We start from the raw sequence: 22,515 nt of genomic DNA on the forward strand, positions 1-22,515 counted from the left end.
AGAACATTTTTCTTTTCTATTTGAATTAATTTTTATCTTAATATTTGTTTGTATATACCTTATATATGGTATTAGTATAGTAGCTCTAATATAATGTATAAACAAATATATTAACATATTGAGGATGTATGCCCAAATACCTTTTAAAAAACTGATTGGGGTACATGATCAGAAAAGTTTGAATGTCACTGGTTTAGGCTAAAGGAATTTCTGGGCTGGACCATATGCCCAGTTCAAAAGAAGACTACCTCTACCTTGTAGATTGAGGTGTTTTTTTTTTGTTTTTTTTTTTAAGATCTCGATCTGTTGCCCAGGATGGAATGCAGTGGTGTGATCTCAGCTCACTGCAACCTCTGCCTCCTGGGTTCAAGTGATTCTCATGCCTCAGCCTCCTGAGCAGCTGGGATTACAGGTGCCCGCCACAACACCCAGCTAATTTTTGTATTTTTAGTAGAGATGGGGTTTCACCATATTGGTCAGCCTGGTCTGAAACTCCTGACCTCAAGTGATCCACCCACTTCTGCCTCCCAAAGTGCTGGAGTTACAGGTGTGAGCCACCATGCCTGTCCTGCATTGAGGTTTTAAAAGCATTATAGGAATAGGGTGTAGATTTTTCCTGCTTTTTCCTTGCCTTTTGTACTTTCCTTTGAGGATGTGGATGGGTAGTATTGCAGAGCAAAATTTGGGGATCATGTGTACCATGCATATAAATATTGCAACCCATGGTGTGCCTGAGCCAGTGCATACTGGCTTGTGACAGCTGATTGTTAAATTTTCAGTGAATTTTGCAAACCAACTCATATCATGTTGTTAGCTTGAAATAGGCCTATGATGGGAATATTTAAACCATGGAAATTGGCAAACACTGAAAATCATGCCCACTACCCCAAGCCAGTTGTTAGACCTTAATGGTACCCACTGATCTTATATATTGACAATCTTATTTTTTGATTTTTCTTTTTTCTCTTTCTTAAAAACATCCTTATTATGGATCTCATTCTTTTACGGCATAAATTTGATGCACAGTATGGAAGAGCACTGAGACTGGGAGAGGGAAACTTAAAGACCATCAGAAACCATTGACAAGCTCTGTGAGATTCCTAAGTCAGTTCATTTCAGTTCATTTTAGTTCAACAAACATTTATTGAGCACCTCTAACACTCATTGCCAGACACCGGCAGAAAGTAAAGAAAAATAAACATATACTATGGAAGCTTATAGCCTGCTGAGATTACATTCACAAGTGTTTCGTATATATAAATATGTTGTATTTTTATATAAGTGTATGTCTGTGTGTATGTGTCTATTTTTTTTGGTATATAGTTGAAATTGGTTTAATAGTTTCTTTTGTGAGAAAGTTTAATTAAAGCAACATTTAATAAGGTTTTATTAATATTGCTTCATAACAGAGCAGACACCAGTGTACTCTTAAAGGTTTTATAATCTGATGAAGACAAAAGGAAGACAAATGTTTTAAAATGATGAGATATATTCAGTGTCAAATATAGTAGTAAATCTGCCCAAGATGAGTAGCTTTTATTCCAGAGTAAAGCAGTATTGTTTTAAGTAGAGCATTTTCGTGAACATAATTATATTTGATTCTCACAGAAACCTGTAATGCAATCCACATAGTATTTATCAGTTTTACAGTCTTTATTGATTCTCCCCTAATATCCTTGCCACATTTCATTAGCAAGCAAATATTCCTTTTTCTATCTCTACAATATTTTTCTAGTATGTATTGTTCTATTTCCACTGTTCCTGTTTTAATTAAGGCACATGCTACTTTTTGGTCATTCATTCATTTATACCTCAAACAATTATAGAGTGCCTACTGTGTCCCAAGTGCTGTGTTAGTTCTGAAGATACAAAAAGGAATGAGACACAGAATCCCTGCCTTTGAGGAGCTCATAGACTAGCACCCCACTGCAATGACCTTTTACCTGCCCGTACTTAGTTAAATCCTTCTAGTACATAATGCCAGACTTCTCTCACTATTGAAATCACGTTACTCCCTTGCTCAGAGTCATAGCTGGATGCTTTTGCTGATATTCAATATCCTCTGCCATCTGGCTTCAATCTACCTTTCTGGGTTTATCTTTAGCTATTCTTCTAAATGGCTTCTATGCTCTAGCTAATCTGGGTTACTTGCCAAAGCCAGTCTAGGCTGGATATACGATTCTTGATAGCTTACAGTCATTCTTCTACTTGTCTACTGGAATGTTTGTGTTATCTTTCACCAGCTTTATGTGTCCTATCTTTCAGGCTTCCTTATATGGCTGTGCTGGTTATATCCTGCATAAGGATGCTTGTTAAGGGGATTGAGTGATGATGGAAATGCAGGCTACCCTCCTCTTGATGTGCACCTCTTGTTCTCTTGTTTATGATCTGTCAAAAAAAAGATGTGCACCCATGGGCTGCTTTGTAATTCACACAAAGGCACTGTATGAGCTAGCCTTGCTCAGAAGGGCAGCTCAGCAGCTCATTGAAGTGTTCTCTGAATTCCTGCCAAGTGAGTGTCTTTTTTTTTTTTTTTCTCTCAGTCTGTTGCCCAGGCTGGAGTGCAGTGGCGTGATCTCGGCTCACTGCAACCTCCGCCTCCTGGGTTCAAGTGATTCTCCTGCCTCAGCCTCCCAAGTAGCTGGGATTACAGGCAAGCACCACCATGCCTGGCTAATTTTTGTATTTTTTGTAGAGACGGGGTTTCATCACGTTGGCCAGGCTGGTCTCGAACTCCTGACCTCAGGTGATCTGCCCACCTCGGCCTCCCAAAGTGCTGGGATTACAGGCGTGAGCCACTGTGCCCAGCCTGGCCCTTTCTTCATCTTTTGAAATCCAGTAACACTGTTGATTTGTATTATTATTGCACTCATGCAGCCATTCTGATAATTTTTATAATAGGAAATAACTAGCTTTCATGGAGCATTCATTATGTGTCAAGCACTGTTATATGTGCTTTCCATGGACTATTTTAATCTTCATGACATGGTTCTTAGTTCATTTACTCTTCACAGCAACGTTATGGGAATAAGTACTATTGTGATCCCCACTGTAGTTGAGGAAGCGGAAACTCCTATAGGTTAAGTAATTTGCCTCAAGTCACCCAGAAAGTAAATGGCAGAGCTAAGGTTCGAATGCCAACCTAGATCCTGTGCTCTTAACATACTTGGTGTATTGCTCCTATTTTAGCTAGAATCTTTTTTTTTTTTTTTTTTGAGTTGGAGTCGTGCTCTGTTACCCAGGCTGGAGTACAGTGGTGCAATCTTGGCTCACTGCAAGCTCCGCCTCCCGGGCTCACGCCATTCTCCTGCCTCAGCCTCCCGAGTAGCTGGGACTACAGGTACCCGCTACTACACCCATCTAAATTTTTGTGTTTTTAGTAGAGACAGGGTTTCACTGTGTTAGCCAGGATGGTCTCAATCTCCTGACCTCATGATCCACCTGCTTCGGCCTCCCAAAGTGCTGGGATTACCGGCATGAGCCACCACGCCCGGCCTAGCTAGATTCTTATGATTAAGAACTAGGTTGTCTTTATTCTTGGCTACCCTTAGCAGCTAGCGCAATGCCTTATGACTTAGGAAATACATGGTAAATGTTTGCTATATGTGTGATTGCACAGGCAGATTTGGAAGTATTAAGTGTAAAGTTTCGTTTTACTTTATTTTTTGTGAGAAGTGGTATGGGATGGAGGCGTTTGTTGCGACTTAGTGGCCTACACACAGTTCTTTTCCTGCTTCTTAAAAGATGACGTATGGTCATGCTTTACTCTATGATGGGGATACCTTCTCAGAAATGCATCATTAGGCGCCTTCATTTTTGTATGAATTGCATAGAGTGTACTTAAACAAAGCTAGATAGTGTAGCCTACTGTATACCTAAGCTATATGGTATAACCTATTTGTCCTAGGCTACAAACCTGTATAGCATGTTGCTGTACTGAATACTGTAGACGTTTGTAACACAATGGTAAGTATTTATGTATCTAAATAAAGAAAAGGTACAGTAAAAATACAGTATAAAAGATAAAAAATGGTACCCCTGCATAGGGTACTTACCATGATTAGAGCTTGCAGGACTGATAGTTGCTCTGGGTGAGTCAGTGAGTGGTGAGTGAATGTGAAGGCCTAGGGCATTAATGTACACTTTTGTACAAGTAGCAGCACAGTAGGTTTGTTTACACCAACATCACCATGAACACGTGAATCATGTGTTGTGCTGTGATGTTATGATGGCTGTGCCGTCACTAGGCAATGGGAATCTTTTAGCTCCATTATAATCTTATGTCACCACTGTTGTATATGCAGTCCATTGTTGACTGAACTGTTGTTATGGGGTGTATGTCTGTATTCCATGATTCTACTTGGCCCTCTTCTCATTTTATATTCTACCTGGTGATCTCAGCTTTTCCCACTGCTCTGGTTACTACTCATGTGCCTTTACTCCAAATGCATCACCAGCCTGCATATCTCTCCTGGGTACCAGTCTGGTCTGTCTGGTTTTCTATGGTAGATGTCTATTTCAATGCTTTATAAGCATTTCAGACTCAGCATGTGTAAAACCAAACTCTTCATCCCTGTGACTGTCTTTTTCTCATGGAAGTCTGTCTACCTATCTATGTTTTTTTGGTGGAATATAGCTGAAAGAATCATACAGTTATCTTCCATTCCCAAATCAATTACCTGTTCCTGCTGCTTCTGCCACTTAAAGTTTTATAGTCTGTGTCCTCTTATTTCATTCCTTAATGCCACTGCTTTATTTGGATCCATACTGTGGATCTTCTGTGGTGACTTCTTTTACTATTATTCCAGCATTAGGTTATTCTTGTTCTCTATTTTCTCTGCTGTGGTGCCTTGAGGAAAGGATGAACACTTCCTGTATTATTGTATAAAATTTGTTTACTATCTCCTCTGCTAGTCTGTGAATATTTAGGGGACAATAATTTTGGTTTTATTCCTTTTTTTATCCTTGGTGCCTTGTCCAGTAATGGAACATAGTAGGTTCTTGATAAATGTTGGTAGTTACTGTGGAGCATGTTAAGTGAAGAGTGGCCACAAATGAATGAATGAGTGAGTAAATAAATAAATAAAATATACACAGCAAATTCCAAGTGTTGGATAAAGTGTCTATAGTTTGTTCAATACATATTATGCTTTTTTTTCACTGAGCAAATGAAGTAATTAAAATCTGAGATAATGTATATGAAGTGCTTAGCACAGTGGCTGACCTATCATAAGTTTGAAATAAATTTTTAGTATTGCTAGCTAAATAAAAGCTTTTTGTAAGTAATATTGCAAAATAAATCAGTGCACATCTTATGTACTCAAATTTTTTTTTTTTTTAATTTGAGACAGAGTCTTACTCTGTCGCCCAGGCTGGAGTGCAAGTGGTACGATCTCGGCTCACTGTCACCTCTGTCTCCCGGGTTCAGGGGATTCTCGTGCCTCAGCCTCCTGAGTAGCTGGGAGTACAGGTGTGTGCCACCATGTTCAGTTAATTTTTTGTAGTTTTTTAGAGACAAGCTTTTGCCATGTTTGCCAGGCTGGTCTTGAACTCCTGATCTCAAGAGATCTGCCCTCCTCGGCCTCCCAAAGTGCTGGGATTACAGGTGTAAGCCACTGCGCCTGGCCTACTCGATTCTTTCTTTCTTTTTTTTTTTTTTTGAGAGACGGAGTCTCATTCTGTTGCCCAGGCTGGAGTGCAGTGGCCTGGTCTTGGCTCACTGCAACCTTTGCCTCCCGGGTTCAAGCGTTTCTTCTGCCTCAGCCTTCTGAGTAGCTGGGATTACAGGCACATGCCGGCTAATATTTGTATTTTTATTGAGATGGGGTTTCACCATCTTGGCCAGGCTGGTCTTGAACTCCTGACCTCAGGTGATCCGCCTGCCTCGGCCTCTCAAAGTGCTGGGATTACGAGAGTGAGCTGCTGCGCCTGGCCGGCCTACTTGATTCTTTTAGCAAAACTTATTTTACATTTTTACTTATTTTCCATTGCTACAAGGAATCATTAACCAGAATTGTAATTGGACTTAAAGATGGGAAAGAAAGCAGTCTTATCTTCAAAGAGTTTATGTTTCTTCTGTTATTTCTTTTTCATTGACGTTTATCTCAAAGTATTTATTTTTTTCTCATGATCACATAATGTCTTAACACTTATTCTTCCTAGATGTACTGCTTTTTTTCCCACAAATTATTATGAGTGGTTCTTTAAACATAATTAAGGTTATCTTTAGCCCTTTAAAGGTCTGTGATCATATCAGAAGAAACTAAGAAATTGTAATTCAAGATTTAGGTTTTGATTTTTGAAAGGTTCAACAGTCTTAAGTCAGAATATATTTTGTATCACCACTTATAACACTATGATTTTCTTCATTAATAAATATGTATATAGTAGCTAATAGTCCAGCATTTTGGTGTGAGATACACCTGGGCTTGATTCTGGCTCTGCCTCTTGCAAACTCTGCGACTTTTGCCTGTACCTACCTAATAAAGTTGTGAGTATTAAAAGAAATAACTCATGTAAAGCACTTAGCACGGTGCCTGGCATACAGTAAATGCTAATAAGAGTTGTTCTTATTAGCTCCATGTTATTATAATCTGGAATGTTATTTATGTGAATTTGGAGTAAATATGGATGAAAATATGTTTCTCACAATTACATATGGGAAATCCTGATGAATACTACTTAGTTCAAGTTTACAAGGTTGGGGGCTCATCTTTTCTTTAATACATGTGTTGTAAAGGGATTATGCTATATTAAATTAACCAATTCTTAATGCTTTTATTATAGCTTGGAAGTAAATACAATACATAACATTTCTTATGAAAAAAATTGTGTTTCAGTATTGTGGTTTGCCATTTTGGAGGAAAAGTATGCTATTTTTGTTTAAAGTATAGTTATTTTAAAGCTAGAGCAGAAACTAGGGCAAAAGGTCAGATTCAGAAGGAACAATTGCAAAATCATTATTTTTTGCTTTTTGCTTGTCAATTCAAAGGCAATTCTTGGTAAGAAATGTGTTTTATATTTATAAGTGCATTTGAATTCACACATTTCATGTTCACTGAGAGAGGGGCTCAGAAACTATTTGTAATTATAAAGCAAAACTGTTTACGAAAACTAAGAATATTTTCAGGATAAGAAATGGAAATAGTCATTATAATTGTTTAATTTTCTCATGAATATTTGATAATTGTGACATCTACACACACTTTCATACATTCATTTACCAAATGCTTGCTAAGGGCCTGTCATCTCTTAGGTGCTCTGATTGGCATGGGGGATACAAAATGGAAAGAGCCCTGCCCTTGTCCTTTTCTTCATTTATTTTTAGAGACAGTGTCTTGCTCTGTTGGCCAGGCTGGAGTGTAGTGGCATGATTATAGCTCACTGCAGCCTTGAACCCTTGGGCTCTAGCAATCCTCCTGGTTCAGCCTCCTGAGTAGCTGGGACTATAGGTATGTGCCACCATGCCTGGCTAATTTTTTATTTTTGGCAGAGACAGGATCTCACTATGTTGCCCAGGCTGGTCTGAAACTCTTGGGCTTAAGTCATCTTCCTGCCTTAGCCTCACAAAGTACTGGGATTACAGGTATGCAGTACTAGGTCTAGCTTTATCTTAGTTAATGTATAGCCTAGAGACTATTTGGGAGATTGTTGTTTCCAGTTTGCTGCAGGCTCTCTACATGGCTTGATGATTCCTTAACTATCTGCAGTCTTCTTGTCATTTTCCACAGATGCTCTTCTAAATCGTTCCCACTTTTATCAGGTCCTCTATCCAATTCCAGTTTCCTTATTCCTAGCACATGGTCTTGCTTCCTATTCCATGTGAAAAATGGACTTTTCATTGGTAACTTATCTGGAGTAGCTTTTCACTCACAAGTTTGGTAGCTGCCCTGAAACGACATGAAGGCTTAGTTCAGGTAGGATTGTTGATTGCAGTGCTTTTGCATGGCTGTTCCATGTTGCATGGCCTTCCTCAGCATGGCAGCCTCAGTGTAATTGGACTTACTTGGTGGCTGAGAGCTCTAAAAGTTAGTGTCCCAGTGAATAAGGAGGAAGTTGTATGGCTTTTTGTGACCTTGCCTTGGTAGTCAGGCTGGATTAGTGGTTGAAGTAGTTATGTGCCTTCCCACATTCAAGGGGAGGAGACAGACCTCCCTTTTGATGGGAGGGGTATCAAAAGCCTTGAAACCTTAGCATCATCCTTGTCTTTCATCTCTTTCATCTCACCCACTCTACTTCTATGTATCAGTCACTAAGTGGTTTTTTATTTGAGAAGTATCTCTTTCTCTCCACTGTCGTGAACCTAGCTAAGAATTTTATCATCTTTCACTTGAGAGTTTTCCATAACCTCTTAATTGGTCTGTTTAATCTCATCCACCTTGAATTAAATAATCATTCTTCATATTGATTGTAGGGTAGTTCTTATGGCCTACAAGCCTCTGCTGAGATTGCTTGGCTTGGTTTGTTTGTTTGTTTGTTTGTTTTTTTGAGATGGAGTCTCACTTTGTGGCCCAGGCTAGAGTGCAGTGTCCTGATCTTGGCTCACTGCAACCTCCACCTCCCAGTTTCAAGCGATTCCCCTGCCTCAGCTTCCCAAATAGCTAGGGTTACAGGCGCCAGCCACCACGCCCAGCTAATTTTTTTATTTTTTAGTAGAGACGAGTTTTGCCATGTTGGCCAGGCTGGTCTCGAACTCCTGACCTCATGATCCACCCACCTCGGCCTCCCAAAGTGCTGGGATTACAGGCATGGGCCACCACGCCTGGCTGCTTGGCTTAGTTCTTAAGGGTTGGATTCTGCCTAATTTTGCACTCTGTACTTGATTTTGTTGGCACTGCTCCTTTACACTGACTGTCTTCCTTGCCTTCTTTGCCCAGCTCCTATCATCCTTCAGGTGTTGGATTGGATGTCACTTCCTCTGTGGAGCCGCCTTAGTGGTTTCAAGTAATGTCATTTCCTCCTCTATTGGTTCATATGTTTATCTCATGCCATTAGAGTGACCATGACTTTCACAAGGTCAGGGACAGCGTCTTAAATCGTCTGCCACTATTGCCTGGCCCGTTGTTATGTACTCAGTAAATGGTAAGTGATTGAAAACAGATTACACTTTGGCAGAATTCTCCAAAGTTTTGAATGCGTTACTGCGTTTTCTAAAATGTCCATAATATTACCAGGGAATCATTTTGACTTGGGAGAACTATATTTAGAGAAGGTTTTAGGTAAGGGAGTTTATATCTTGTGCTTCAACATTTTTATTTCAGTTAAAACATATACAGCAAAAACCAAAAAACTTGTTTGAAATCTTATTCTAATGTGCCAGAAAATTTAGGAAAGTGGGCAAGTATTGGATTTAAAACAAGCTTTGGTAAGATTAAAGGCTCTGAGAATTGAAATCAGAACAGTTTTGTTTTCGGTTGTGGCATTTTAAAGCTTTAATTTTGGCTGTGAAATATTTCACATGACAGATTTCGTTCCAGCCTGTTTCTTTCCGGTCAGGAATGTGTGATGGTTCACTTTTGGCAATTGCACTATGTGAAAGGGCTTGGGTCAGCACCGCTGTGCAGAAATGGGTCAATGAGCGTTCAGATGAAAGGGAAAACACTTTTAAAGAGCCTTTATGTGTTGCTGATGTAATAAGACAAAACTCATTATAAGCTTGAAACTCTCACCATGTTCTTGCTTTCTCCTTCATCTCTCAAATGCTTTGCCAAATTAACCACATCAACTAATTTTACAGAAAATGGATTGCTGAAGAAGCTTCTTCAGAAAGTCTCTCTCTCGTCTTCCAAAAGGATATAAGTCTTCTTTGTACTTCTGTAAAAATCTTAACTGGCCACTTAAAGAGAGCGGGCAGCTTGTTGTACTTCAGTGAGTGATAAAGTACAACCCCGATTTTTCAGTTGAGTTGGGAGGAAGAACTGTATCCTACTGTTGCTTTAAAAGATGATTTTATTACTGTCAGGACAGATAACAAGCTAGGATTTTCTCAGAGCAATAACTGACAAGTTAGATTACTGCCTGTGGCTCTTAAACAATGTAACATTCTTGAATTAAGGAAGGAAAGTACTCAGGTAGTCTTTGAAGGAAGTCTAGGTTCCCTGCATGGCTATAGGGTTGCTGTTTCACTTTTTTCTGAGTAGATAAGGAAGCATAAGCCTTCTCCAAACCCTAGAAAAGCCTTTGCTCTCAAATTTGTGCTGGAATGTTATCTGGAGTGTGATGGGGCCCTTTGCTAGTCACCATGGAAACTGATGAAGGCTCTAGTTGTCCTTTGGGCTATTTGGGGTGGCTTAAACAAAGGATGACCAATGTGTCTAATCCTGTTCTCCACATATGCTTTTTCTTTAAAAATGATTAAAAATACAGCTTACTTAAGGAGGAAAAGGATATCTGTATCATATTTCTATTAGGCTATTTAAAACATTGTGTGCAGCTGAAGGGTATCCTGGCCAAGAAACGTTAATGAAAACTATCATTCTGGATAGGCATAATTCCACTGGTTTCTGATGTTGTCTGTTAGCCCCCAAGCTGATATATGCAACAGAATAACAAATGCTAATTTTCCATTTACCTACTTAGTGATGGAAAGGAACTTGTCATAGAAATTAAGACATGGGTAGTATTTTAGTATGTCATTGCCAAGTGAAACGTGGTTTCAGTGGTAGTGTCAGACATAAAAATTAAAAGCATCTGTGAGCAATTAAAGCATTAATTATTCTGATTTTGCAGACATCTCATAGCACATTTTCCAAAATGACCAGTCCGTAGCTAAAGCTAGAGAAAAGAAGTCTTATGGTAATCTTTAGATGTCCATATTTTGGCAGTCCTTCCTGTTCCCTTAGTGGGGCACAGAGAAGGAAGATCTCAGCAGAAACTATTAATATCTAGGGTGTTACCTGGTGCTGATAGAAGAATGTTTCTTAATTAGTTAATTTAAAAAATTGAGGCGAAATTCCTATTGATAGAGGTTTGGGTTGTGAGCCACACTGATTACATTGTGAAGGATTTGTTCCGTTTTCAAGGTCTGACCCTGATTGAAAAGGCAAAATGGGAACTTAAGATGATTGAGGCTTGCCTCTTGGTTGTTTCAAGTAACATGCTTTCCTTTAATGTCCAATAAAGGCTATTTATATGAAATGAAAATCAAGGATATAATACTCAGTGCTTCTACAAATAAGGATAATTTTATTAATTAATTCAAGATTTTACTGAGTACTTCACATGTGCTGTGCGCTCTTTTTAGTCCTAGAGATATAGTGGTAAAATGTGTAAGTTTCTGTTCTTAAGGAGTTTACAGTGTATTGGAAGAGACATAATAAACATATACTTTTAGGTGGTTATAATGGTAACAAAAAATAATAAAAAAGTGTAAGGATGTAGAAAGCGATGGGAGGTCTGGGTGCTGTGGCTCACGCCTTTAATCCCAGCAACTTAGGAGGCTGAACTGGGAGAATTACTTCAGGCCTGGACTTTGAGACCAGCTTGAGCAACATAGTGAGATCCCCTTTTCTACAATAACAAGTAGCTGGGCATGGTGGCATATAGCTGTAGTCCCAGCTACTTAGAAGGCTGAGGCAGATCCCTTGAGCCCAGGAGTTCGAGGCTGCAGTGAGCTATGAGACACACCACTGTGCTACAGCCTGGGCAACAGAGTGAGACCCCCATCTCTAAAATATAAAAACTAAAATAAAAAGAAAGTGATAGGAGGTGCAATTTTAGATACGGATGTCAGGGAGGAGATCTCTGAAGACATGACATTTGAGCAGACATCTGAATGAATTGAGTAATTGGGCCACAGGAAGAGCAAAAGCCCTGAGGTAGAATCAACTTGGGTTATTTGAAGTGTTTTTATAAATGGGAGGAAAGCCTCATGAACAGAATAAACAGGAAGAAGGTCCATGTGATTAGAGTGGACTAGGGGAAAGGTAGATAGAGGCATGTCATGCAAAGCCTCATAAGCCATCGTAGAAATTTGGATTTTTTTCTGTGTACAATGTAGTGGGTTTTTCACCAGGGCAGTGACAGTCTAATTTACTCCTTAAAAGGATCTGGCTGTAATGCAGAGAATAGAGTATAGGAGAATAAAAATAGAACAAGACGACTAGCTAGTAGCTAGTGCCAGTGTGTAAGCTAAAGTTGATAGCTTGGACTACAGTGGTAGAGGTAGTGATAAGTACACAGGTTCCAAAGATATTTTGAAGATAGAGCCAGGAGGACTTGCTGATGAATTGGATGTGGATGGTGAAGGAAAGAGATGGTTCTTTTTTTTTTTTTTTTTTGGTATAGTGAAATATGCATAATATAAAACTGACCATTTTAATGATTTTAAAGTGTGCAATTCAGTGGCCTTAAGTACATTAACATTGTGTAACCATCCTCACTATTCATCCCCAGAACTTTCTTATCATTCCAAACTGAAACTCTATTCATTAAATAATAATTCCCCATTTTCTCCTGTTCCTAGCCCCTAGTAACCACTAACCTACTTTCTGTCTCTATAAATTTGACTGTTCCAACTCGTGTAAGTGGAGTCATATAATATTTGTCCTTTTATGTCTGGCTTATTTCACTTAGCAAATTGTTATCAGGGTTCATCCATGTTGTAGCATATATTCAAATTTCACTTCTTTTTAGGTTCTTTGGTTTTGCTTTTAGCAACTATGTGAATAGTATTGAAATTTCCTGGGATGGAGAAGACTCTTGAAGGAGAGGTTAGGGGTTAAATATCAGTTCTCCTTTACACATGTTAAATGTAAAACGCCTAATAGACACCCAGGTGGATATGTTGAGTAAGTCCGGGGCTTGGAGGAGAGGTTGGGGCTGGAGATTTAAATTTGGGTGTCAGCATAGTATATAGGTGGTTTTTAAAGTTATGAAACTGGGTAAGTTTACCTCAGAAGTAAGAGTAGACTTGAGAAAGTGGCCTTTTAACTCATACAGTTTAAAGTTGTGATAAAGGAATACATGTATTCTAAGATGTACCCAAATTGCTAAATTTATAGAATTTTAAAAGTTGGCATTGATTTTTAAATATTTTAATTGATATAGCACATTAGTTTTAAGCAGTTATTTGCTTGTTATTTTGTTAGTCAATTCCTTTACTTTCGTTGGCTTGAAATAGTGGTAAGCCTTGTTTTTTAGGAGTTCTCTGAGAAATTTAAAAAATAAATTTGTGTCAGGATGAATTGGGTACTGGCTAGAATGGTTATTTTCAAAAGTCACACATATAAATTTTATCATAGTAGGGACAATTTGAAAATTAGTAGATGCCATAGATAATAGGGTTAATTATATAAAAATTAATTTATATGTAAATATAAAATTAATAGATAATAGGATAAAGGGGGCTTGTTTATGAATGGAGTATTCTAGTGAGCAAACACCAGCTGTGTATGACTAAGGGTGGCACCTATCCAGGGGAAGGATGTTTTGAGGAAAATTTGTGTACTTTTTTTTTTTTTCTTTAACAGCAGAGAGGCTTTTTAGTTAGACTACTGGTCTCTTTTCTTTTCCAAAGGATTAAGTTTCAAAAGAAGGATCAGACCACTCTTGTGGGGTGAAATGGGGGTGGAGGAAATATTTGGAACAAGAGGAATGTTTGCAGCAATACTGGAGTAGAACTTTCCCTAGACGCTGTGGTTCATAGGCATCTGACCAAGTCTTTCAGAGGGAAATCTTAGTATTACTTATTTTTTTTTCCATTTAATGAGAGTTGCTTAGCTTGATTAGCTCCCAGTTTTGTCTTTACAATGGTCATACCACAGAGCTTGTGAATACCAATTCTTTTAAATTTCCTTATTATAAATGATACATGTTTTGAGCATCATATCTTTGCAAAAGTAGCCTGATAGTAGAAATTGTTTTGTAATAGAGAAAAAAGGATTTGGTTTTATGTTACTAAAGGATGTTACAATTAATCAAAAGAAAAAGGAAAATTTGAAGATTTAGAGAGTCTACCAAATGTCATTTTTAAAGGAGAAAATTAAAGTCAGGAAAGAACAGACTTGCTTGGAAACATGTCCTATAAATGGAACTTGAGTAGCTAACATCTGCCTCTGACAAAATTCCCTGCAAGGCTGCTATTTTTCCTTGTAGTCCTTGAGTTAGGGCACTGACATTTTCATATTTGCCTTGGAAATGATTGTGATAATATAAATGATGTTTTATTTTTATACATGATTAGATAGGGAAGATGGAAGCCAGCTGTTTAAATGCATGTCTTATGAAACGCTGCAGGAAATATAACATAGGCAACAGTAAATCAAAGGTGGCAGAGAGGGTATTGCTGAGGCTCATGTAGCAGGGATGGGGCAGATAACCTCTCTTGTTTCTCTTGGTGACTGTTGGTTTTAGCTCTTGCAGAGTTGGGTAGGTTAGCCCATTACATCACACAGCATGTGGTTTTATGATTTAGAGAACCCAAGGCATTTATGTAAAGCACGTTTATTAACTACCTGCTATATATTAGACACTGTGGTGGGAATTTTGGATAGAATGGTAAATAAGATAGTTTTAATTATTTATTTACATCTGTGATAAGTGCCACAAAGAAGTCGTGTTGTCAGGAGAGCAGATAACAGAATACTGATCCTAATCTGAGGGTTGAGAGACGACTTCCCCCAGTGAGTAATACTAATTAGATCTGCTTTCCTACAACCATTATTACTCCCTATCTCTAAGGGCAATAGGAACAATTTTAAGCATGGTATAAAACTGGTCAGATTTTCTTAAAAATTAGTTTGCTGTTGTATGGAGAATGGAGGGGATGTTAGAGTGGATACTGGAGATCAGGTTAGGCTATTACAGTAACCTCAGCAGGAAAGAGCGTGGTGATATCTTGGACTGGAGTGCTGACATTGGAAATGGAGAAGGAGGTAGAATTGGTAGGTCTCGGTTATGGATTGGATATGGGAGTGGAGAGGAAGGGCTCAAGGATGACTGCTATTGCAGGTTCTTGACTGTACAACTGAGTTGATGTTAGATATATTTTCCCAATGCATTTGAAAATAATATGCATATTTTCAAGTTTGGTATACAAAATTGCCCTTGCTTATGAAAATTCACAAATGTGTTGTGTTTTTCCAGTCATCCTTTGGTCAAGATGCAAAACCACAATACTTTTCAGCCTTTACCGTTTTACCTAATATTAAGTAACCTATGTATTTGATTAAGGCTTGCTAATTGTCATAATTGACTGAAGTTCCAGCAGTTTTCTTTTTTTTTTTTTTTTTTCCTGACAGGGTCTTGCTCTGTTGCCTAGGCTGGAGGCACCTAACCTCTGCCTCCCAGGCTCAAGCAATTCTCCTACCTCAGTCACCCAAGAAGCTGGGACTACAGGCATGTGCCACCATGCCTGGCTGATTTTTTAATTTTTTGTAGAGATGGGGTCTTATTATATTGCCAAGGCTGGTCTTTAACTCTTGGGCTCAAGTGATCCTCCCACCTTGGCCTCCCAAAGTGCTGGGATTACAGGCATGAGCCATTGCACCTGACCCCCAGCAGTTTTTTAAAAACAGTTTTAGAGATGTAGTTCACATATTGTGCAGTTCATCCATTTGAAGTGTACAATTCAGTGGCTTTTAGTATATTCGCAGAGTTTTACATCCACCACCACCAATTTTAGAACATTTTCATTACTCCCAAAAGAAACCCCATACCCCTGAACTGTCACTCCTTAATTCCCCCATGTACCCAAGCCCTAGGCAACTACTCATCTATTTTCTGTCTCTATAGATTTGCCTATTTGGGATATTTCATATAAATGGAATTGTCTTAGGTTGGGCTACTGTAACAAACTACTGTAGACTGTGTGGCTTAAACAACAACTATTTCTCACAGTTCTGGAGGCTGAGAAGTCCAGGATCAAGGTGCTGGCAGATCCAGTGTCTGGTTGAGGGCCTGTTTCCTGGTTTGCAGATTACCTTCTCATTTTATTGGATTATCACTAAGTGGAAAGAGAGTGAGAGAGCTCTTTGGGGTCTCTTTTATAATGACTCTGATCCCATTCATGAGGCCTCCACCCTCATGGCCTGATTATCTCCCAAAGGCCCCACCTCCCAGTGCTTTCACATTGGCAGTTAGGATTTCAACATACGAATTTTGGGGGACACAGATATTCAGTCCACAACAGGAGTCATAAAATATGTGCTTTTTCTGACTGATTTCTTTCACTCAGCATGTTTTCAAGGTTCGTCCATGTTGTAGTGCAGGGGTGTCCAATCTTTTGGCTTCCCTGGGCCACATTGGAAGAAGAATTGTCTTGGGCCACATATAAAATACACTAACACTAGCAATAGTTGATGAACTTAAAAAAAAATCACAAAAAAATCTTATAATGCTTTAAGAAAGTTTACGAGTTTGTGTTGGGCCACATTCAAAGCTGTTTTGGGCCACATGCAGCTCTCAAGTTGCGGGATGGACAAACTTGTTATAGTGTATTTAGTACTTCATTTCTTTTTATTGCCGAATAATATTCCATTGTATGGATAGACCATATTCTGTTTATCGATTTCATCAGTCGATGGACATTGGAGTTGTTTCTACTTTTTTGCTATCATGACTCATGCTGCTATGAACATTTGTGTGCAAATTTTCGTGTGTATGTATGTTTCAGTTCTCTTAGATATATACCTAGCAATGGAATTGGTGATCATATGGTAACTCTCTGTCTAACTGTTTGAGGAACTGCCAGGCTGCTGTCCATATTTCTGTTCCATTTCACATTCCCACTCGCAGTGTGTGAGGATTCGATTTTCTCTATATCCTCACCAATACTTATTTTCTGTCTTTTTGATTATAGTCATTCTCATGGTTATGAAGGGTTATCTTGTGGTTTGATTTGCATTTCCTGACTGTGTTTCTGTCGGACTAAAATGTTAATGACATTGAAGCTGGGAAGTTTACTGGCTGACATAGAATTTAAGAAGTCATTTTAATTCTTAGAGACTACAGATGTACAGATGAATTGGCATATACAAGTAAGTATTTTCAGCATTTTGTAATGCTTAACATTATGATTCTCATTTAGCAACTAACAATTAAAACATATTTTGTATCTTAAGTTGTACAAGGTTTGAAGTATTTGAAAAATAATTTTCCTTAAACCCGCAAACACTTTTTTTGCAGGTTTTTTCCCCTTTAAACAGCAATGGTCCTTCCTTTGGCCCCTAAACAACACAGTTGAGAATATCTAAGTGATTATGGGAAAATTCAGTTGAACCAATCCAAGAACCATCTGTGCTAGACATTATGTTTACCCATGGTGCTACCCTCATAAAGCCTCCAGCCTTGTGAGGAAGACCGATATATTAATACATATTTATTTACATAGAAGGAAGAATGTGGCAAGTGCAGCAGTTTGTGGGTATAAATAGTATATTAATACGAGAACAGAGAGAAATTAATTCCAGTCCTTCAAAGGTAATAATTTGAAGGTGAGGTGTAGTTTTGGCAGGTAGAAAAATAGCAGAAGATAATTCTAGGTTGAAGGAACTATGGAAGCAAAGTCATAGCAAGAAATGACAAGATATTTGGAATGAGAACTACAGAAAGTAGCTCAACTAGGAAGTAGTGCGGTGGAGTGGCATTTCTGCATTTCTCTTTGCTTAATTCTTATGGTCACAAGATGGCTGCCCCACTGAATTGCAAAGAGGAAGAAAAAGAGTGTGTTCCCTTGTTTTTTATTTACAAGGGAAGAAAACTCTCACTAGACATTTTCTAGCTTCACTGATCAGGATCGGATCTCATGAACATCTTTTAGCTGCAAGGAAGACTGGGAATGTGGAGAATCTAACACTTTCTACCTTTCCAGTGGGAGGTGAGTTCTGCCTATGAAAAGGAGGGGTGGGTTAGGAGTTACTGTTGGGTAGCAACCAACAGTGTCTATAGATGATAATATCCTCTAGTTGTAAAAAAGCAAAGAAAGAGATAGATTGAATCCAGGTTTGGGTAATGAATGAAAAAATGGTGATGCCATTTTCCAAAATGAATTTTGCAATCTAAAATTGAATTGGGTCCTTACTCTATTAATGTCACTTACCTGAATCTAACCCTCAGTGTTTGGGACTCTATAACCTCACTTTCTAATCATGAAACCTAACGGAAAACAGAGAAGGCAGCTGGAAGTAATACAGTGGTTTTTAAATGCTACTCCTAGGACTGGTGCTAACTTCCTGCATAAAAATCACCTGGGAGCTTGTTAAATAAATCAAAATCTCTGGGAATTGGTATTTTTAGGTCTGGGATTTGACCATCAATTTTGTTAACAAGCTGCCCAGGTGATTCTGATACACGGCTAGGCTTGGGTACTTTTGGTAGAAAAAGTTTGGGCTATGGATTCAGGCAAATCTGAATTTGATTCCAACTCTTCACTTATTGTGTAAACTTAGGCCAGGCATTTGATCTGTCAGAGCTCAGGTCCCTCATCTGCTAAATGTGTAAGAATAATAATAATGATAATGGTTACTTTACAGAGCTTTTGTGAAATGTAGATATATCTTATGTGTAATGCCACTAGTATAACGCCTGGCACGTAGTGAGCATTCATTAACTCTGGCTATTATTATGTGTTAGCTTACAGTAAGTATGTGCATTTGATTTAGCATAGAAACACAAATTTCTATACAACTACAACAAAAAGAAAAGAAGCAGAATATAATAAATTGCTTCTATTGTTGCTTACTATCTGTTATTTTCTAGGCTAGAACATATGAGTCTTTATTTTCTTAACTGCTTTTTTGGCTATGTCTGTACTCTATTATCTATATAACATAAAAATTGGCTAATATACCAAAAACTCTAATTTTTGTGAAATATGCTACTTAATATTTACTAGAGGCTATTTTTCACAGTGATCTCATGTAAAACCTTAAACTATACATGATTCCTGCTCTTAAACAAAAAACAGACAACATAAATTCAGATAAAAATAATAAGTGCACATTAAGGATCATTTTGTTATTTTTAAAGATTTTATAGTTGCCTGGGTTAATAATTAGAATGTTATTTTTGATGGTTGTTTTGTATGATAAATACCCACTGAGAGTAAATGCTTATTTTTCCTGCTTCCGTGCATAAAGAGGTCTTGGTGCACAGAAAGGAGAAAGATGCTAACATTGAGTACCTACTTTCTGCTAGGAATTTAACTTAATTTGTTGTATTGGAAAGAGGCAGCATGTTGTAGTGTTACCTGCAGACTCTGAAGCCCTGTTGCCTGGGTTCTTATCCCATTTTCTGCACTTGAACTGCCTGACCTTGGGCAAGTTACTAACCTTTGTGTGCCTTGCGGGTTATTGTATACCTACTTAAAGGGTTGTCATGAGGATTAAATAAGTTAAAATATATAATGTGTTTAGCAAGTACCTGACACATAGATAGTAGTATATGTACTGTGTGCATGCAGTACTGTTAGCTATTCTTTAAGTTTCACAAATTTGCAGTGCTCTATAATCTTCACAAAAATCCTATAAATTAGATCTCTCTCTCTTTTTTTGGTCTTAAAATGTCTTTATTGTATTTTAAAAAGTAGATCTTCTTAATCTTTACAGGTAAGAAAATTGAGGTTTGATGAGGTTAATAACTTATCCATAATCACCCATCTATTAAGTGATACAAATACTAGTTTGCTTTTTCCTGCATCCTACTGTGCCTTTAATATGTTAGTTATTTAAAAAAAGAAAACCTTAAAAATAGTAATCACCTGGCTGAGTGCGGTGGCTCATGCCTGTAATCCCAGCACGTTGGGAGGCCGAGGTGGGCAGATTAAGAGGTCAGTAGTTCGAGACCAGCCTGGTCAGTATGGTGACACCACGTCTCTACTAAAAATACAAAAAAAAAAATTAGCAGGGCGTGGTGGCATGCACTTGTAGTCCCAGCTGCTCAGGAGGTTGAGGCAGAAGAATTGCTTGAACCCAGGAGGTGGAGGTTGCAGTGAGCCAAGATCGTGCCACTACCCTCCAGCCTGGGCGACAGAGTGAGACTCTGTCTCAAAAAAAAAAAAAAAAAAAAAAAAGTAATTACCCATGTGATTCATATGGTACTAAGCAACATTTTCATTTATCAAAAAATTGTTACTACTTGGCAGTGGAATTAATAGATTAACTGTTTTTGAACTTTGAGTAAGAGGTTATTATTTTTAAAAAGATCTGTTATTGACCCTTAAAATATTGCATCAAGGTGTAGCAGATTTAAAAAAGTCATATTGTAATAACAATTTAAATGAAATTAATTCCATATATATTGCTTACCTGGGCTTAGGTGCTAACATTTTTATAGCATGATTTTCTAGGTAATAATAATTATGGTGCCTTGATAATTTTTATTAGTTTTTGAACTTTATTTTTAATTTGATAGAGTTGTATAATAATGTCTATATGTGAATACAGTACAACTGTTTATTTCACTCATGATTTAGATGACATCTGTGATTGAGTAGGTTATCTAAATCCTCAAGTTTCATACATTTTATAGAAAATATAAGCAATTATGCTAATGGAAAACCTGTAATATATATTAATAGTATTAATTGATTTGAAAACTGTGTGTCTACCTCTATGGTGTCTTTTATAAGAATAATTCAGTGTACAGAATAAGAAACTTAACATCACAAAATGAAAGATAAATTGTTTTTTAAAAAAATTAAATGTATAATAGAGGGGTGAAAGTGTATTAGATTAGATCCTAAAGCCGATCTTCTATTAGGTATTTTTCCTTACCTGTTTGCTCTTCCTCCTCCTCCACAAGCACACACACACCACATTCACCCTGATCTTCAGATAGGTAAAAATCTCCAAACTGCTCCCCCCTCCACCCCTGCCATATTTTCTGTATGGTTTTAGGCACATAGCATTAGGTACAACATGCTTTGAAATTTCCCATTAGAAGCAGTAGCAATATTGTTAGCAATAGCTCTAAAGAAGCTGTTGGCTGGATGTTTCCTCCTCAGTACTCTTTGGTCTACCTTTTAAAAATTTCTTTCAGTAAAGTGCAGCTTGCTGTCAGTAATTAATTCTCCTTACTTTGTTCAAGGAAGTTGTTGAATTTGCTTATGAGTTAGAATGACAAGCCTTACTTACCCTCATTTTACATTTAGTATATTCTACCTTAGTTTCCCTTTATGTATAACATATAGGTGGCAAAACTACTCCACATCCTTTGAATTTCATTGTCTGATTCTATCTAATAAGAATTTATCCAAATATTTCTCACAGAACATCCTTTTTTTTTTGAGTCCGAGTCTCACTCTGTTGCCCAGGAGGAAGTGCAGTGGTGTGATCTCAGCTCACTGCAACCTCTGCCTCCCAGGTTGAGGCAGAACAATCCTTTTTTTAAAAAAATTATTTACCTTCTTTCTAACTTGGCTTTCACTAATTCATTTTTCCTCTCTCATTTTTTTTTCCATCAGGAAATTATTTCCCCCCATCCCATCTCCTTGAGGAACAGGGAAAGCCTTTAATTCTCAGCGGAGCAGTGTTGGAAGGGTCATTGAGGGGAAGAGAGCAGAGCATATGGAACTGTGGGTTTCAAAACCAGCTGCTGGGCTGCTCTGATTTTGAGTCTGAAGGGTGGATCAAGTGCTGTGTTCATATCTGATCTTATAATTGCTTTTCTTTAGAAGAGCTGCTCTCAGAATTATAAATACTCTTCCCTGCATTGCAGTTTAGTTAAGGACATTCTTAAGAAATTGATGTTAGTTTTCCAGCATCTTTGCTGCAGTACTTTATTTGTTTGGGGAAAGGTTCTTGTTTAGTTAGGTTTCTAGGTCCCCAGGCTTTGATTCTGGCGACAAATGACTAGTTGATATCACAGATAACTATGATTTTTAGAGCTCAGTGTCTGTAAGCATCTTCTGCATTTTTATAAGCACTACATGGTGGTAGAAGGCTTTCCACTTTTCTCTGTATTTGAAGACTTTACTTACTAAGGGCATTAAAACCTGTTATTTTTATTTTTAAAAAAATTATACAGACCAAGATTTAAAGTTTTTCTTCTCTTAATCTTAGGTGTTTTATTCCTGATTTACTTTTCCCTCCTTACTAAATGAAAATGTGGCACTTAAGGCAACTGTTTTCTTGCTAAAGAAGAAGTTGCTTCTCCAGTTCCGGAAAGAAAAACAAACCCAGATTTGCAGCTTTTTTATATTTGAAACCCTATTGTACTAAATCTTGCTAGTAAGCAGATAAAAAATTTTCTTCTTTTTGGTTAGCTTTTTCATACCATGTTGTGACTTTAGTTTTCAAAGATTTAGACAATGTACTTTATCACTCTGTCACCCAGGCTGGAGTGCAATGGTGCGATCTCTGCTCACTGCAACCTCTGTCTTCCGGGTTCAAGCAATTCTCCTGCCTCAGCCTCCCAAGTAGCTAGGATTACAGGCGCCGCCACCACGCCTGGCTAATTTTTGTAGTTTTAGTAGAGACAGGGTCTCACCGTGTTGGCCAGGCTGGTCTTGAACTCATGACCTCAAATGATCCTCCCGCCTCAGCCTCCTAAAGTGCTGGGATTACAGGCATGAGCCAC

The 22,515-nt window shown here is 38.0% G+C and overlaps 1 protein-coding gene across 4 annotated transcripts in view; it reads left to right on the forward strand.

Annotated features, from left to right (window-relative positions):
* The window catches only part of NUBPL (NUBP iron-sulfur cluster assembly factor, mitochondrial), a 340,279-nt gene that overhangs the window by 7,532 nt on the left and 310,232 nt on the right, over positions 1-22,515 (forward strand). The window contains exon 1 of one of the 4 annotated variants that reach the window (XM_054529985.2): positions 5,643-9,081. The exons of the other annotated variants lie outside the window; for them this stretch is intronic. Within the exon in view, the coding sequence (XP_054385960.2) occupies positions 9,079-9,081 (3 nt within the window). The 5' untranslated portion in view covers positions 5,643-9,078. Of the gene's footprint in view, positions 1-5,642; positions 9,082-22,515 lie in introns of those variants that run through there. 4 annotated transcript variants of the gene reach the window in all.

This window comes from Pongo abelii, chromosome 15, assembly GCF_028885655.2.
Source record: "Pongo abelii isolate AG06213 chromosome 15, NHGRI_mPonAbe1-v2.0_pri, whole genome shotgun sequence".
In the NCBI taxonomy this organism is placed as follows: domain Eukaryota; kingdom Metazoa; phylum Chordata; class Mammalia; order Primates; family Hominidae; genus Pongo; species Pongo abelii.